Source organism: Pararge aegeria, chromosome 1 (genome assembly GCF_905163445.1).
Source record: "Pararge aegeria chromosome 1, ilParAegt1.1, whole genome shotgun sequence".
In the NCBI taxonomy this organism is placed as follows: Eukaryota; Metazoa; Arthropoda; class Insecta; order Lepidoptera; family Nymphalidae; genus Pararge; species Pararge aegeria.
Window position 1 is genome coordinate 9,974,601 of NC_053180.1, and position 18,711 is coordinate 9,993,311.

An 18,711-nucleotide genomic window follows, 5' to 3' on the forward strand; every position below is an offset into this window, starting at 1 on the left:
AAGAACAAATTATTACGTACCATACCTGTGAATTACGTACCTACTCGGTATTTTACGCTCCAAAATTAATCTCTTAACAGATGAAACAGCTGTTCTCTCGCGACTCTTCTAAGAAGAGCAAGAAAGAGAAAGAAGTTGTCCAGCCAAAAACTCGCACTCGGGTGCTCAAGAGCCCTGAACATCTTGCCAAAGACGATCCCGAGTATAGAAGGTATTCACTCTACTTAATATTTAATCTGAAAATCTGTACATTAGAATTGGTTGCACCAATAATAACTAATTTAAATTCATAAAAATAGTTTGATTGCGATTAGTTTTGCATTTTTTGTTTTTTATAGGTACACCGATCCAGAGCCTAGCGACCTCGACGTGAGAAAAAGAGAGGATCCCATAGAAGAAAAGAGGTATAGGCGGTCGAGGGAAGATCTAGATAGATACAGAAGCTCGGATCCTCGTGAGAGCACAGAAAAAAGGAGAGAAGAGAGGTACAACAATTTTTATAGTTCGTTCATGTTACTGTCAAACCTGACTTAAGTATCCCCATCATTATCAACCCATTAACGTTCCAGTACAGGGCACTGGTCTCTTATCAGAATGAGAAGGGTTTAGGCCGTTGTCAACCGTGCTAGCCAAGTGCGGATTGGTATAGACTTCACAAACCTTTGAAATCATTAAAGGGAGGAAGGTTAACCACTGGGCTCTCACGGCTTCCAGACCCCAATAGAAAAACTGAAGGAAGGGTAAAAGAAAATAAAAGTCCAGTTTAGCACGCTAAATCGATACGGCTTTTCAAAGCCTATCTATTTAAATTTTCATGCTGTAACAATAATAACATATAACTCCCCGTGACCAGATGTGGTTTTGGGACAAGTGAACGAGTTAATTTTTAAATCCATACTAATATTATAAATACGAAAGTGTGTTTGTTTAATTGTCCTTACTTCACGCCGTAACTAAGAAACCGATCGACTTAATATTTGGCATAGAGTAAGTTGAAAGGACAGAGTATTCTCTGTATATGTCTTACTAGGACAAAAAGTAGCCTATGTTATTACATAGTCTACTTTTTATTCTAGTAAGACATCAAATTCCAAAGATAACAGGAACATATATATTTTTTTTACACCCAATATCCTGTATGTCCTAACAAAGCAACCAAACGACTTAGCTAGTCTAAAATAATAGTAAATCTCGCGTTCAATCATTAAGCGACTAAATTATGATACTGATTCACCTTAGGGCTCATCCTGCCCTCACTTGAGTTATAATTTAAAATCGAATTAAGAAAATACATTCCGTAACCATGTTCACAGATTGGAAAGAACTTCAAAAGAAAACAGGCGCTATAAAGAGCACCGCGAGGACAAGAGACGTTACAACTCGTCTGACAGAGACAGTGATCATCGTCCTTCAGACGCTGAAAGTGACCGACGAAGAACCAGATCTCACACGGCTGGACCTTTGGATTCACCAGCTTTGGTAAGTTTATTTACCAATTAAGGTTTATCCTGAAAACGAGACGGTGTAATTTACTAAAAATAAGAAAAAAAGCCTTTATAATGTTCTTCATACAGATATTTATACAGTTATATTGAAAGAAGCCAATGGAGAGAGCTTATTAAATAAAGCATCGCTGTTGTACACACTATTTAACGATTGCAGAAGTCTAATACTTGACTAGGGTAACATCATTTTGAAGAAACAATTTATACAATATTTTAATATAGGAAACAATAACTTGTCTTATAAGCTATGTCAGAACAAGTTGACCTATCCGACTGTCGTAAAGGTCAAGGGTCCAATACGAGGCGACTGATTCATCGCTTTTTCCGACCTATCGCCTGCCGTGCTTCCTTATGCCTGTCTGAGTTGAAACCTGACTATTTTAAATTGCCTCCGAAACCATATTAATATCTAATTAGTAAAAACTTTCTTTCTGCTAAAAAAAATAAAACTTAACTAAATTAATGGATATTATTACCAATATTTAAAATATAGCATTTATTTTTCATCTTTATTGTATCTGCGTGATGTAATATTCAAACGATTTTAAATGCTTGAAGAAATCATTATAGATCAATTCTAGTTAAAATAGACCTTAATTAAATTTCCGCTTCTGATTAATTAGTCATATTTGGAAGTTGCAAGTTTCCTTTATATTGGTCAATTTAACGCCTGAGAACTATCATGGTTGCAAATTCGTTGGTTGCACGTCTTATGGAATGCCCTAAGGGTGTGTGGTCCATTTAATAAGAAAAGCGTCGCAATACGATACCTTATTACAGAGATGTAGACGAATAGATAGCACACGGAATACAAAATATGTTTTTAATATCAATATCGAATGGCGGCGTATATTTTTTGCGTAACTTTTTTTCAGTTTATAATGCATCTTCAGCATGCGTTTTGTCCTACTGAGCCTCAGGACTCCTCTCTCTTAGAGAGAAAATAGAACCACCCCACAACTTCAATATGGGTTACGCTGGTACTTAAAATTTCTAAACAGAAAAACGCAACACCAATCAATTATTTACCGTGCTGACCTAGAGCCTTGCGATCCTAATCAGACTATAGCTCATGATAGCCAAGATGCACTGATGTAATATCAATTAGGTCGGTGCCAAGATGGCTACCTTTCAATACTTCACAATTGCTTTACATTAAGGTTAAGGCACTTTACAGCACTAAATTATATACAAATTATTTCATCAATATCATCAGTATTATTTCATCATTAGTTAAATACTTATTTAAGTTTTTTAATTATTTTTTTTTCAATTATGACCGGAGATAACAACGATATAATTGATTGTAGACAGAATTTGTAATTCTAATACATATATTTTTTTTTCATGAATGTAGTTAAAATTAATTGCTGGTTTGTCTTATGAATAAATAAATAAATAAATAAAATAAACTTACAAAGTTACTTCAACATTGTTCATACCTTCTTATTCTATTATTAAAAATTTAATTTAGCATAGCAAATTCTTTTTACCTACAAGCTTTTAATAAAATCGCTTTATACTTATAACTTTCAACATATGAGGTAAATAAGTGAAAGTCACGCAGCAAAGGGACCACTCCCGATCTCTGCCTGCGTTTATACCGTATTAGAGAGGAATTTAGTCGCGCAACTCATGGTTCCTATTTTTTACTTTTTTTAGTAAAGTATTGCGTAAATATAGTGTCTGACCGAAACTGTGCCACATATTAAAACATCGCGAAGCAAGCATTACAAAATGCTAAATGTTACTAAACTGACCAATTATTTCAATTTAGTTATTTTTTTTTTACTCATATACATCTTGTACATGAAAACAAAAATAATACTTCACAGGCATTAACAGGAACATTATGTACTGCCTCTGAGACTTATCTTTCAAACCGAAAACCTATAAGTTACTAGCTGTTGCCCGCGACTTCGTCTGCGTTTGATTTTGTTTTTAAATTATTCAATATCGCTAAGCCTTAAATGAGTATAGTAGTATATATATATAAAACATGTGACTGTCAATTATAGACAAATAATTTGCAAAAAAATAAAATTGCGACTATAATTAAAGATCTAAGCTATCCTATCTCTTAAGTTGGACCAGACTGCTCACGGTGTGCCAATTTAATTAAAAATCGGTTAAGTAGTTTAGGAGTCCATCGCGGACAAACATCGTGACAGGAGATTTATATATATTAAGATTGAGCAAACCACTGCCATAGTTTTAACTGAAATAAATCAGATACAGCCCTCACATCACATACAAAATTAAAATCATCTAACTCCTGTCACTTTATTAGTACACAACGTGTAGCGTAGGTACTACGCGCGTGTCGGTATTTTTTCTTCAATTGAGTTGTCATTAGTAAACACATAGATTTGTAAGCATTTTGTTTTCAATTCGTTTGTGTAAAATAAATATGCTTCTTTTGATTTAATATTTTTAGAGGATGATTCACATAATTTCGTAATTTATTGTATAAACAGCTAAATTTTCCAGCGATCTCGTCCACGTGGAATTGTTTGTCAATATGAATCTCTACAAATATAGATATGCAAAAAATATGTAGTTTTTTGTGTTGCTTGGAAAAAGTAAAAACACGCGCATTTTCATGTATAACACAATAGGTGTTTTCCGTAACTTCATCCTCGTTTGTTGTTGCTTTTGAAGCAACCCATAATACATCCCTTAGTAGCAGTAGCATTAGCAAAAAAAATTGGTTGCCTGTAAAGTCGGTATACGGGCGAAAGTTTTACGTGACAACGACTTTGAGTGGTAAAATAATTTTAATGTGAATATTCATTCGTATAGTAGGAAGAAGGATGAAATAATAATAACAATTTAAAACATTTATTTATACAAAGAATTATATTTAATACATTAATTTATACAAAGAATCTCGCACTGAATTTCATATTAACAAAATTTTATTTTTACCTTTACACATACATACGTATTTATATACAAATATACATACAATAACAATATACAATATATACAAATATACATAAAACAACATGCAATACATTTGCGTACAATGAAACAGCGTTTACTACAAAGGGACGCGTGCCTTTCACTTTTTATGTCTCTCGCTCTTAGGCGGGCTAACCATGCCCGAGTGGAAGGGACGCGTGCCTCTCACTCGCTCTCATTGTGAGCGCATAACGTGAGCGGAGCGTAACGCAGTTTCTTGAAGTGTCACCCGGCAAACCAATTTATAAGACGTTGTCACGTCAAAATAGTCGAATACTTTTTTTTATTTATTTATTTATTTATACTCTTTATTTGTACACCACTCAAACAAAGAAACAAGACAAAAAAAGAACAAACACATGAAGAATGAAGCAGGATACAAAAGGCGGCCTTATCGCTAAGTAGCGATCTCTGCCAGGCAACCTTAGGACTTACTTTCTTACTTTCAGTCTTTCTTTTTATTATATAAACAAAAAATCTTTCCCCTTTATAACATTACTTATTATAGAAATAAGCTAGATTGCTTATACTAAAGACGCAATGTTAACTGGGTGAAAAAATAATAGTGTCACTCTAAAGGCGACAACGGAGTGAAGAACGGATGCAAATAAAACAAAATGGAAAATCAGAAGCATATCAGTTAGAAAAAGCTTTAGGGAAAGCATGAATCAAGCAGAGACGTAACTACCCTACAACCTGGCTCGGCAATGGCCCGAGAAGTCGAAGCTTTTGAAGCATCTCACCAACGATGAATGAATTTGCGATCTTTAACTTTTTGGCTCCTATCCAACGAACCTTGAACGGCTCGCACTGGAATCCCAAAAAAATTAAGTCGTTTAGCATCGTTTAAGTAATTAATAAAAAATTATCATCAGCCACTGCTGTTGGCAATAAAAACACATACCTAACAATTTTGTTTTAATTATTTAGTATTTAGTTTAGATAGAATCCCACTTAAGTCTTCGCTTCAAGGCCCTTGATTACTAAGTTACGCCACTCGTGTGAAGTGCAACCCCCTTATTGCCAATGGATTTCTAGCTGGCTAAGCGCCACGCCTTCCAAAGCATGTTCTGTCTACACTAAAAGAAATCGATAGGTATGCTCTCACAAAAGAAGTAATTTCAATGGTTCCACTATATAACGACAAAATCTCAAGTTATTACGTTAAATGGGTGGAGTCGACTCAATATTGCAGGTTTCCAAACTCATAGCACGAGTGATAGGTAGGTAATGTTCAGTAACATAAATGTCAGTGTTAAAAACCTTTCATAACCACTCAAATTTTGTATGCTTAGTGTCAATACTATTTCGTACTATTTTAACTACTTTGTAGGAAGTTGAAAGCAATCATTTTAGTTTGGAAAACAACACCATTTTTCATTCGTATTTATGTTTGAATTTTTTTATATAATTGGTAGTTTTGCACGACTCATGATGCGAAGCATCAGAGAGTGCTTTACGATAAATTTTTTTCGCCTCATTTCGGCGGCTATTTTTATTATTATAGCCTTGTTAGTTCACGGAATCAAGATATTTTGCATACTATTGTCGAGATAATTTAATGGAGATTAATTCCATACTTTTAAAAAATTGATTTACTGCAATAGAATTGGAAAAACAACACCAAAATAGGTCAAAAATTTTTCCTGTCCGTCATGTGTGAAACCCGAAAACACTCTAACTTGTGAAAAAATCCATTATTTGAGTTAAATTTTTTTTTTAAAATTCTAATCGACGATTGTAGGTCACTGAATGCGAATGATTAATTAATTCAGTGTAGTTTAATTGCAATTAATAAAAAACGAAAACTGCAAGACTGTATATCTATATATATCCATGTAAAATTAACATGGATGGTGATATATCTATATCTATAGATATTATGTACATTTTATTCCACCAGGGGCGCCTGTGCATCACTTTCCTAGTACAGCTGTTTTAAAATTTTTTTTTTTTTTTTTTTCAATATTTGATAATTAAATGAGCATTATGAGTCGTGCACTTTTGGATTTTCCAAATTTTTTGTTTTTTATTTATCATCATCATCATAGTCATATAAGTTTAAAGTTTGGTTTTATTTTACGTACTACATAATATGCATCTAACAATGATTATTATTGATAATCTTTTTGTACATATACGTTATTACATTTCTTAAACGACTATCTTTTATTCCGGCTATCTCTGTCCATTTTAATAAAGGTTTCAGACTGGAAGAAGTTGCTTCAAGGCTTTAATTTTCGCGTAGGTATAAACAAGTTGAAATTTTAAAGTGCCCTAGGTCACTAGATGTAAATATGTCAAAAGTGATAGCGTGTGGCAAACCTCGGACATTATATATTTCTGGTGGTCTTACTATTAAAACGAATTAGCCGAAATTAATTGTATTTCTTTTAATATACCTGAGAGTTATGTTGACGTGACATCATGGACCCAAAAATGCTATTCACTTCTCACACGCCTCACACGTCCACAGGCTTTTGTTCAGTGTTATTGACCGTAAGAAGTTTTTAATACATTTTTTTTGTCCCATACTCATCAAAATATTTTCACGTCACCTCTCTGAAAGTCTAAATATACAGCATTCTCAACAGCCAGTCTAAACTTTTTTAGGTACAAATAAAACTTCTAACATGTCAGGGATCTAAAATCATACGGATATACGAAGAGCTTGTATCAAAGCTTCTTTTCATACTTAGCAGGTATAAGTGAAGCAGTGAAAAATTTCTAAAGGTTCTTGAACTTAGTATACATACTAGTTTGATTTTAATCGTTAACTAACGAATAAATATGTCATTTTGCCAGTTTATTTGACAGAAATTTTAAATTTGTGAAACCTTTCCTCACTCCTAATTAATATTGTTTTCTATTTGTCAGTATGCCATAGTATATATGAGTTTATTTAAAAAAATGTTTTTAGAAGTTTTTTACCGAATTCGCAAAGTTTGTGTCAGTAGGTACGTGATGCCTATCATCACGTACCGTATTAATTTGTATATTACGTGAAAAAAAAAAACAGTTTAGAGTTGACAGATATTTGTGATTTAATTATGACAATTTGATGACAATAAATGGTAATATAGTGATATGCATTGTGATTGATGATGGCATTGAGATGAGATAAGGTTTTTTCTCATTTTATTAGTTTTCACAAGCATTTTTAAATACATTAATGATTACAAAGCATACCTTCTGTTAAAAAATGTGTTTAAAACGTTATAAGTAATAAAAAAAAAGCCTAAAAAATTAAACCAACTTTGAGTTGTTGTTGTAATATAACTAAATGCATTGCAATATATTAAAGTATATTTTCAGATGCTTATCTACAAACTAAATTACCTACTAAAACGCTTCTATACTGTTGATGAAATCATCGTGAGAAATCTTGTTATTATCTTAAGTGTACGTTTATATGATTTGATATAATACTGATGAGTTTCAAGACAATAAAAGAATATGAAAATTAGACATGATTAATATTCAAATACATAAAACCTATGTAAATTAATACTTTGACCCCTACCACTATTTTCAATGCTGAAAGTGATTTTGTTGGTTTGTTCTTCTTCAAGAACAACGGATTAACGATACATTTTATATAATTCAGATAGTTTATGGACCAAAAAGTGACAGAGGTTACTTTTCTCCCGGTTATATACGATTTATAACTAACTTCCTGTGGGATATATCTAAAGCGCTCTCCGTTCATGTTAAAATGATCCAACGGAATTTGCTGGCAAAATCGCTTATAGCCAGTGTTATTTTTTAAAATGGCAAAGCTTATCGTCCCTTAAATTAGTATTATACCCGTTGCCCTTTTCTCTTGCTACGCAGCATCGTACCAGAACGCTATATAACTTGGTATCACGTCTTTTTCGGACGGGTGGTAACTAGCCACAGCCGAAACGTCTTAGCAGACCAGTCGAGAGAAAATTTAGAAATTATATATTTCCCCTGCTGGGGATCGAACCCAGGACATCACACTTAATTAAAACAACAGTGTTCACCACTGTGCCAATGAGGGCGTCCAGAACATACGTACATTCATACAGTACACTCGGGCAAATCCGCGGGCAGTCTATAATTAGAAACTGGTTGGACTATGTTGAACTATTCGTAGTATTTGTTGTTTATTGCTATATTGGTCATTCTATGATAAACAATGGTTCATGTAATGAATTTATCAACGTCATGCCTATTTCAGGCGAAGCTTGTGTCATGCAAAGTTCACGAGAACGTACGTGTTCTATGCTCACGCGCAGGACAGTGGGGCATAATAATCAAATATACTTTCAAATAAACCCTTTTCTTTTATAAAATTAATAGCAATTGAATAAACTGGGGTATAAATCATTGCGGTAAAGTTGCTTTTAAAAAGTTTTAAATGACAATATGAGATTGTGATAACAAAATGAACACCCAGTAAATTTTCCATAAAGCTACTTGCAACCTGGATTGTTTTCTCTTCACAAGTTAGCCCTTGACTGCAATCTTACCTGGTAGTATTGAAACCTTAAATCGGATTCTATGCGATACGCTCAAACGCAAGCGTTTTTACACTTGTGGCAGGTTTTTACCGGTGGGCTCCCTCCCAATCATTTCCCGCGGGATGATTTCCTTATAATTTTAAGACGCTCCTCCCATGCCTTAGATATTATATGACCCAACAAAATAAAAAGACTTTACTTCTACCTAACTAAACCTCAATACCTTTACTAGTAAGACCCGTGTCCCCACGCAAGCTTTAAAGAACATGGATTTTAGAAGTAGGTAGGGTTGATAAAAAAAACTATCTTACAAGTATTTATTCAATATAATAATGTATGATATTGTTTATTATTGCGGTCAATTGTACCGAATCATAATTCCAGTGTCATATTTTACAACATCGATCAACGACTATAGCTGATAATGCAATGACCGATAGGACGTTGGGCTTGGGCGCAGCATAAAACAATGTTATCGTTTATTACCTATTCGCCAATAACTTACATTAATTATGTACGTAGTAGGTACAAAACCATCTAGGTATGTCAGTACTTTTTTTTTACACAATATCAGCCTAATAGGTGCAACTTTTCCAGATTCGTATTTTTAACTAGTATTGAAACAATAAACACGAAAATACGAAAATACTACGTGAAAAGTAGTACGCATATGAACGGTGTAATTTATAATTTATCTTAGCAATTTATAATTGTAAAGTCTACCGAGTTGCTCCGGTGGCGGAGCGAAACATCGTGGAAGATGTGATTGGTGTGAAGTAGAAATATAAAAAAATATATAAATTACACCGTATAGATTCTCCTGCTTTTCGCGGAGTGTAGGCTTCATGTTCATTGTATATCGTGGAATTCCACAAAGAGCTTTTATCCTAGTTAAATATATAATAGTCTTTAAAAGATTGTAGAAACAATTTCATATACTTGGATAATCTCACCTAAAATTTACTTAAATAATGAACCGTAACCCTGGCACTTATAAAGCCTTAGCTACCTTGTTAGCATTTTAGGCTAAGGACCACGTCTTCCTAGATTAAATACATAACATAAATATACTACGACAATACACACATCGCCACCTAGCCCCAAAGTAAGCGTAGCTTGTGTTATCGGTACTAAGATGACTGATGAATATTTTGATAAGATTTGAGATTTGAGATTGGATTCCCGTGACATGAGTAAAACCTGGAGTGAACCAAAGTGACATTGTTCCACCGCCGTGTTTTAGAGAGCATGCTGAGCTGTCGGTAACGGTTATCATAAGTAAAATTTCATAACAATCGATAAAACTATATAGATCAGTCTCTAGGGGTCTGAGTTAAGTAATGGGTTCAGTAATGGAACGCCTTAGCGTTCCATTACTGAACCCATTATTTAACTCATTCATTACTTAACTCTATCGCTACTAATCAAATAATTTATAATAACTTTTAAATATTGTAATTTTTGCAGCCTAATACCTAAAGATAAAAATAAAGATTTACCTAAATCCTAAAGATTTCTTAATCTAAGGATTAATTAAAGATTTCTTAATCTAAGGATTAAGAAATCTTTAGGCTGCAAAAATTACAATATTTAAAAGTTATTATAAATTATTTGATCTCATCTTCTTTTTGATGGAGTTGACGTTTTATACATTAAAATACTTGCCTTAACATTTTAATACCTATCTTTTCACAAGTTGATTAAGCTCGTCTCGTTATCTCAACGATCTTTCTCTCATCTCAATTTTTCCGAAAATTTGAGTATTCAACTTACATGCTCATATTATCACTCATCTCTTTGTCTCAGATGAAATTATTTAAAAACGTGTTAACAGCTGACGTCACGTTGTCGCCGATGACATTGACCTCCCAGGCTGTTGAACTGCGATTTTGGCCTTTTGAAAATATTGACTCTTAAATACCCGTCTACAGGGGCCAAAATTCAGTGCTCAATGACGCGATGGTACATTAACTCCTATAGTTTACACATCATCGGTAATGTCGACTTTTCTACTTGAGAGGCGATTTCAAACGTCAAAACGCTATTCCGCCTTAATTTAATTAACTGGATCGTAGTAAATCGTTTTTATAGTGTGCAATTTTGTGCTCGAAATTGCTTGTCGTTTGACTTGTACAAAATAGTAGTTGAATGAGCGACCTTGAGGGAAAATCTGGATTCATGTTGTATAAAATATATTTTAGACACCTTTAGCCACTTACTTGGCTACTAACCGTTAAATCAAGTGATATTCAATTGCTTTTATTAAAAACGCACATAACTCCGTAAAGTTAGAGGTGCGTCCCGAGAATTGAACTCGGTCCACTCGAAAGAGAAGCCGAAGCCTTCTAGGATACCACCGCGTCACCCTATTAGCTTAATTTAAGGTCCCTCTTCTTAGAACTGTCGATCGTTACCTGGCAGGGATCGCTACTAAGCGATAAGGCCGTCTTTTGTATTCTATTTCTATTTTCATGTTTTTTCGTTTTCTTGTATTTTCCTTAACTGTATAAATAATGAGTAATAATAATAATAAACACAAAATCAGCAGCAATACAATTCTGGCTTCAGTAGACATTTCGGTATCTTAAGTGCCTTTAAGGCATAAATATTGATTGGCGTCTTAATACTTAATACTTAATATCGCAACAGCCATTCTTAATACAGAATGGCTGTTGCGATATTAAGAGCTTACCAATACTGTACCAACCGAATTCAAGTTTTAGTCTACGTTAAGCTTAATATGAAGTTTTTCGTTATAAAGAGTTTACACTTTTCATTTAAGATCCTCTTTGTTGTACTTTTTTGCAACGCGAAAACAAAGATGATATTAATCGTGACTAAAACAACCGTTGATCGATTAGCTGTTCAAATATTGAAAGAGCGTGCTGTAGTCATACAATAACTTAGGTACCAATTAGAAAGCTCTTGTCAAATGTCTGTAAGATATCAATCTGTGTACATAAGTACTTATGGGTTAGTGGGTACGATTCCCGTTGTCCTCTGTACCTGCTGAACCCTTAGTATAACATTTGAACTCGCAAGGGAAAGTCGTTTTCGCATATCGAAACGCTACAACTTTTAAATAAAATGGTCCCAAATATCCTCGGTTTAAAGTCGCACACATAAAATTAAAGATTCATTAGCTTACACGATTTTAGAATACGCCGAATTTCGCATATGAAAACGCTATAACATCAAAATAAAACCAATCTAATTATAAAATAATCTTGTTTTAGTGTCGTACCTACTTCCTTTAACACTGATTTATATTTTACAATTATTTCGACTTGGCGGTGGAACTGTGGGCAAACTTAAGGTTTCAGATAATATAAATAAGGCCCTGTTTACACTGAAGTTACAGTTTCTCGATACTCGAAATCAAAAGTACGATTTTGAATGAAAATTTCTTACTAAAGGTAGGTATAAGAATAAAATTCTTCAGTAACCTGCTATTTTATTCGCGTAACACGATCGTAGAATACCTACTACATACTATGCTTGAACGATTCAATACGACTGCGTATCATTTTCTAGTAGGTATGTTAGGTAGTTACTTAGTTACTATCTTGTCTTGTAGTTGCAGTGTTTTGGTTATTTATTTCCACTTGATCACTCAGTAGCGGTGTACAATTAGGATCTCAACGGTATTTTTTGACAGTTTGTTTCTCTCTGCCACTAAAAAAGCTAAGGTTAAGCCTATGTGCTACCTTCGTCTGTGCAAATCATTTACGACCAATAATAAGACGCGCGAGTTTGAGAACGAAATTTGCGATTGGCTAGAATTAGAACGCAAATGTAGACGCTACCGCGGATTCGCATTGGGAGCGCTGTTTGGCCTTGCCCTTAACTATAAGCTCCTTCGGGGATTAAAATGATCATAAAAGAATGTGCAAGTTGCCAATAAAAAAGGACTTTCTGTAGTGAGTTCCTAAATCCACGGTCCTGGGCTGCTTGTTTCCGACGACTCGTTTGATGTGTGTCCACCTCGTTGGGGACCGAAAAAACAGCTATGACACAATCAGGATGTCAATCGGTTGAAGTGATGAGGTTGATAATGATGAAATAAAAGTCTTACTTCGATAACTGGCCAATTCTGAGTAAGTTTGAAGAAGTACCAGCTCGGAGCGAAATGGTACTCAGACCCAGATTAGGGCTGTTGCTTGAATTTGTTTTGTCTTTTGTATGTTGAAATAGTAGTAGTAAGGTTCTGTGACAGAGCTTGTTTGGGGAAGTGAGGAAGGTGGTATCCTTATTTATGTCACATAAGCAAAGTAGCATTGCTGTGTTCCGATCTGAGGCACTTTGTAAGATACGTTCTAGGCTTGCCCTGCGAGTCCGTCGATTATTACTATAAATAAACAAGCTAAAGCTACGTTTTCCAGTCTCCAAATAAATTCTAGCACATAACTACGTACGTACTATCTGTAGGTGCTGTTGACATTAAAAACTATAAGCACAGCACCATATCAGGTCGCATACAGCATGAGTCAAGGTACTTAGCGCAAGCTTATATGGCCACTGTAAGATATTCTGATATGTTCATTTGCACAGGCATAAACCTCCACTTTTGGTCAAGAAGTGTGTATGTTATAATAATAAAGTCACCTACTTACTTTAAATTACAATTTTATTCGTACACGGCTTGATACCGGCGGATTTGTCAGATCGTGCGCACGTAGTAGAAATTCTAGGTGTTCCGTACTATTGAAGTACCTCCGTTTGAGACTAACTCGAAGTACCTCCTCAGAAGTTAATAAAATAATAATAAATATACTACGACAATACACACATCGCTATCTTGTCCCAAAGTAAGCGAAGTTTGTGTTATGGGTACTGAGATAGCTGATGAATATTTTTGTGACGCTGTAAAACATTCATGTTCATCACACAAACAATTTTTTTTAGTTGTGGGAATCGAACCCACAGCTTTGGACGCAGAATGCAGGGTCGCTGCCCGCTGCGCCAACCGGTTGTCAATTAATAATAATACAGGTGGTTAGCTTTGTGGACTAACAGATAAATGTGGCAGAACGTCGCAAACAATCTATAGCCTATAGGTACCACTACTGGACTAAAGGCCTCTCCCATGGTGGTTGGTGATCGCATAGGATGGTAGAAGCAGCACAGGGGACGATGCTGTCCCTCTCCGTTACATTCCCTTACACCCGCGGGAAAAGGAGGGGTGGTAAGGGAACTGTATTCTGATCTGCGGTCACCATGCGGCACTTTAGAAGCAATATACAAACGTCACAACACTATTTATAATCCAAAATTTTGACGATGAATTTAATCGATATGAACTCCATTTTGAAATACATGTTCACAGTAAGGTCACGTACCATATGGCAGGGCTGATGGCCTTGCGAGTTAAGCTCGGATCAATGAAAGCCCTGTGTTCCGGTACGATTGCAGATTGAAATACCTTATTATTTATTATTAAAGAAATCACTTCAAGACAATAACTTTTGATATATAATCGTCATCAACCCATTACCGACAGGGTACAGGGTCTCCTCTGAAAATGAGAAGGGTTTAGACCGCCACCACGCTGGCAAAGAACGCATTGGCGGACTTCACACGTCGTTGAGAAAATCTTCATTGTGGAGAACTGTCAGGGACGATGGTTTCCTTCACCATTAAAGCAAGTGACAATTAATTCCAGAAGCGCACGTAACTTGGAAAAGTTAAAGGTGCGTGGCGGTCCTGCCGAACATGAAGCCGGAGTCCCACTCACTAGGCTATCATATCACTGCTTATAAATATAAAGTCAAACTAAAAAGTTGTGTAATAGATGCTTTGAATATTATTGCAAACAAACAATTTTGTATTATATTTATTTGCAAACAAACATATTTGTATGTGTACTTACCTATAGAGATTTATTTTTACTTTGTTCGTAAATGCTCTCTTCTTGAGCTGTGTTTAACGCTTGCGTGTTTAGCGATAAGGCCGCCAAACTGTATACTTTTTGTTAAATTTTCATTTATAAGTTTTCTATACGTTTATGTGATGCACAATAAAAGTGTATTCATTCATTCATTCATTCATTCATGCTACTACCTAAAGTAATTAGGTATGCCAAATGAAATTTCGTAATCATCAGATGCCAATTGGGAGATACTTATGCATATAGTTATGGTCATGACTGTCATAAACAAGCAAATATTAATATAATTATCACAACTCTTTTGGTCCGCCGTAATTGATTGCTCAACTTGTTTCAAAATGTGACTATTCCAAAAAAAAACCAATAACAATCCAAAACTAATGACCGCATCATTATTAGATATTTTTCTAGAAGGTGGTAAGAAGTTGTGTCGATGAACCTCAACTAAAGACGATACTGCCTGTGAGAGGGCTTTTAAATCAAATCTAGTTCTATTACGCTATACGTAATCTTTTTTTTACAGTAATTTAATACATTTCATAAACAAACTGGAAAGTCTAGACTACCATTAATTGTTTTTTGTTATGGGTCTATGCATTAGATTTTATATTGGTTTCTCAATTCGTAGAAATAATACAAATACAAAATTCTGTATTAATGCTTTTACTACAGTACCTTACAGTATATTATATTTAGAAGAAAATATCAAGCACTCAATTTTAATATTTATCACCATTAGATTAATGAAATCCCACTGACTTTGGCCTCCCTTTTTATCAACCTGCTGCCCCTGCAGGGCTAGCATGCTCGACAGAGTTACCTATGTCTACCCATTATCTCGTCTCTCTCTATAAAAAAAAATAAGAGTAGAGATAATTATCTCGTGGCGCGCATGCTAACCCTACTGGTGAACGCTACGGTTTTTGGTGTTATCAGTAAAGTGAGTCTCCTCGCTATCCTCTTACAAAAGAGAAATTTGGATTGTCTTCATAAGAAAGAGTAATGAGTGCATCGGATGCGTCATGCGTGCCTAACAGCTTTGTCAATAATGACATCGCGTAGTATGCCTAGCCTTCTCTGTCTACGGCCTAAACTCATATTTTAGAAGATATAATTGATAGAATCGCTATGTTTCATAAGTTCCAAATTAAAAAAAACACAAACATAAAGCTAATTATTGCAGTAATAGGCAAGCATTGCATTTATTAAATTACAGGCTGAAAGATACCGCGAGAGACGCAGATTGGCGACTCCCAGTCCTACTCCATCTCCACCGCGTCGTGAGCCTGCACCTCAATCCTCAGGCAACTGGTTCAAGTCCATCGACAGGCTGGGCAAGAAGCGAGAGAAGAACGCTAAGGTAACTATAATATACATGTGAAAGTGTGGATGTTTGTTACTCAAACACGTGAAAATGGCTGAACGGATTTGGATGAAATTTGGCATGCATGTAGCCTTTGATATGAAAAAACATCCCGCTACTTTTATCCTCTATCCCGATTCCTTAAGTAGTTCCTGAGGGAAATGTGTTTATTAACTAAGCCGCGGGCAGGCAGTTCTGAAATTTGGTGTGCATGTCACCTATGCTATGGAAAAGGACATGTACTTTCTATACCGATCTCTCAAATAGTTCCCGTCTGCGTGGACTATTTGAGAGATCGGTATAGACCCAGGCGAAGTCGCGGGCAGAAGCTAGTATTATATGAAAATTGAAATCAATCAAAAATTCTCACTAATTGTAAGTGCGAATGTGTGTTCTTTTTTGTTTGTTGGCCCTCCCTTTACGTCCTATTGATTTTGGCATAGACATTTACAAAGGCTATTTTTTATACCAGTAAATCGAACGGTTCCAAAGGGATTTGTAAAAAAATTGCGCATATATAAATGGTGTATTTTATGGCGTACATGAAGAAACTAAACAACGTGCCTACTATAATCCTTAGGTTATTAAAGACTTTTGTAACAGCTGAACATTTACATATTACAGGTCGAAAAAGAAAGCGTGATTACCACAGAAGACGAATCAAGTCGTCGTGTCTGGTCCAAACCAAGTAAACCATTAAACTCCCCAGCGAAAAATCTTCGTTTCTTCGGTGACACCGACCATGAATCGGACACAAACACGAAACGGTCCGTTACTAAAACCAAGAGCCACCCAACGAAAAGCCATGGAACTCTACGAAAGACCATATCCAATTCCAGTGCTGGTCTCGATGAAGTCGACCACAGTGAGTTATCAAGCAAAAGTTACTCTTTATCAAACCTTCATAAAGATAAAAGCGAGTCACCAAAAACAAAGGAATATTATAAAAGGAACTTGAAGAACATATCGGAGGTCCAAAGTAATTCAGAGAGCGAGAGCCAGTTCGGAAAGAAAATGGCGGCCAAACCTCCTATCAGTCCATATGAAAGGTCCAGGAGTCATAGTAGCTCGAAGACTCTAAAAGCAAGTAAAGGAGACATGAGGAGGCATAGGGGTGACGACAGAGGGAGTTCTTCAGAATTGAGAAGTAGTAAACCGGAGCTGAACAGGGATTTAAAGTGAGTGTTCATTATAAGATAGACTTTTTTACTATTTGGGTAGGTACAAAACAAAGATGCGGAAATATAAATAGATATCGTTCTCTAGCTACCGCTCACGTACCAGATGTATTAGAACCTATTGGTTTGGCGCGGAGCGATGGCAAGAGACCTGATGGTATGACGCTCATACCTTGGAGGCTTGGAAGGTCACTTCTGTGGGATGCAACTTGTGTTGATACCCTAGCTGCATCACACATCCAGGCCACTTCGTCAATGGTAGGTGCGGCTGCTTCTAGTGCCGAGCAGGCCAAGCGGCGTAAATATGAAAACCTGGATAGCAGCTTCATTTTTGTGCCTTTTGGAGTAGAGACTTTGGGACCGTGGGGTCCGGAGGCAAGAGCCCTTTTCAAAGAATTATCGAAAAGGGTTATCGAGTCTACCGGTGATCCTAGAGCGGGCAGTTACCTTGGCCAACGAATTAGTTTGGCCATCCAGAGGGGCAATGCTGCCAGCATCTTAGGAACTCTGCCTCGCTGCGGTGGTTTCGAGGACGTTTTAGATTTTATTTAGTTTTTAAATAGTTTATTTTAGGTTATAGTTATGTATTAATAAAAATTATATTTTAGAGATAATCAAATAAATAATTATTCTTCTTTATAAAGATTAATAATATAAAATATATTAATAATGGTTATAATATATTAATGGTTTTATGTAAATTACTATCTACTATAGTAACATACTTTAGCATTGATAGCCTAGAGTATCCTCAGTAAACATACTTTAGAAGCATTGATGAGCTATAATACCTTGGGCTTCGCCTTTCCTTTCGGAGAGACCGAGTTCGATCTCCAACATTTCGTTGTACCTAGGTTTTAAGCAATTAAATATAACTTGCCTCAACAGTGAAGAAAAAGTCGTAAGGAAACCTGCATGTCTGAGTTTGGGTGTTGATGCATAGAGAAAAAAACGTTTCACCAACTCTTAGATGATGACTTACAACGTTGCAAAGTTACGACACCGATTCGGCGGTGCTGTTGTAAGGGAAGGGAAGTCGTAAAATGACACTTGACAGATAAAAAATATATAAAATCGGTATTTAATAATAACTTAAATCCATACAAAAAATTAAAATAAAAAATGTTAATGGAAACACAAAATACCACACCTTGTGGCAAGAATAATAGACAAGTTAGGTTATTTGAATTACCTAGTGAAAATCGATTGGTGAAAGGTATATCTACCTAGGAATATTCTTTGATTAGGCGTAACTTACTTAAGCATTGTCTTGTTTGTCGTTAGTTAAAACGGGTATAAATAATTTAAGGTAGCCTAGTATGGACTA

The 18,711-nt window shown here is 35.3% G+C and overlaps 1 protein-coding gene across 1 annotated transcript in view; it reads left to right on the top strand.

Moving 5' to 3' along the window:
- The window catches only part of LOC120623367 (zinc finger CCCH domain-containing protein 13), an 84,303-nt gene that overhangs the window by 63,369 nt on the left and 2,223 nt on the right, over positions 1 to 18,711 (top strand). Inside the window, exons 5-9 of the mRNA XM_039889354.1 lie at positions 81 to 211; positions 339 to 485; positions 1,314 to 1,479; positions 16,060 to 16,203; positions 16,831 to 17,384. Of these exons, the coding sequence (XP_039745288.1) occupies positions 81 to 211; positions 339 to 485; positions 1,314 to 1,479; positions 16,060 to 16,203; positions 16,831 to 17,384 (1,142 nt within the window). The remainder of the gene's footprint in view (positions 1 to 80; positions 212 to 338; positions 486 to 1,313; positions 1,480 to 16,059; positions 16,204 to 16,830; positions 17,385 to 18,711) is intronic.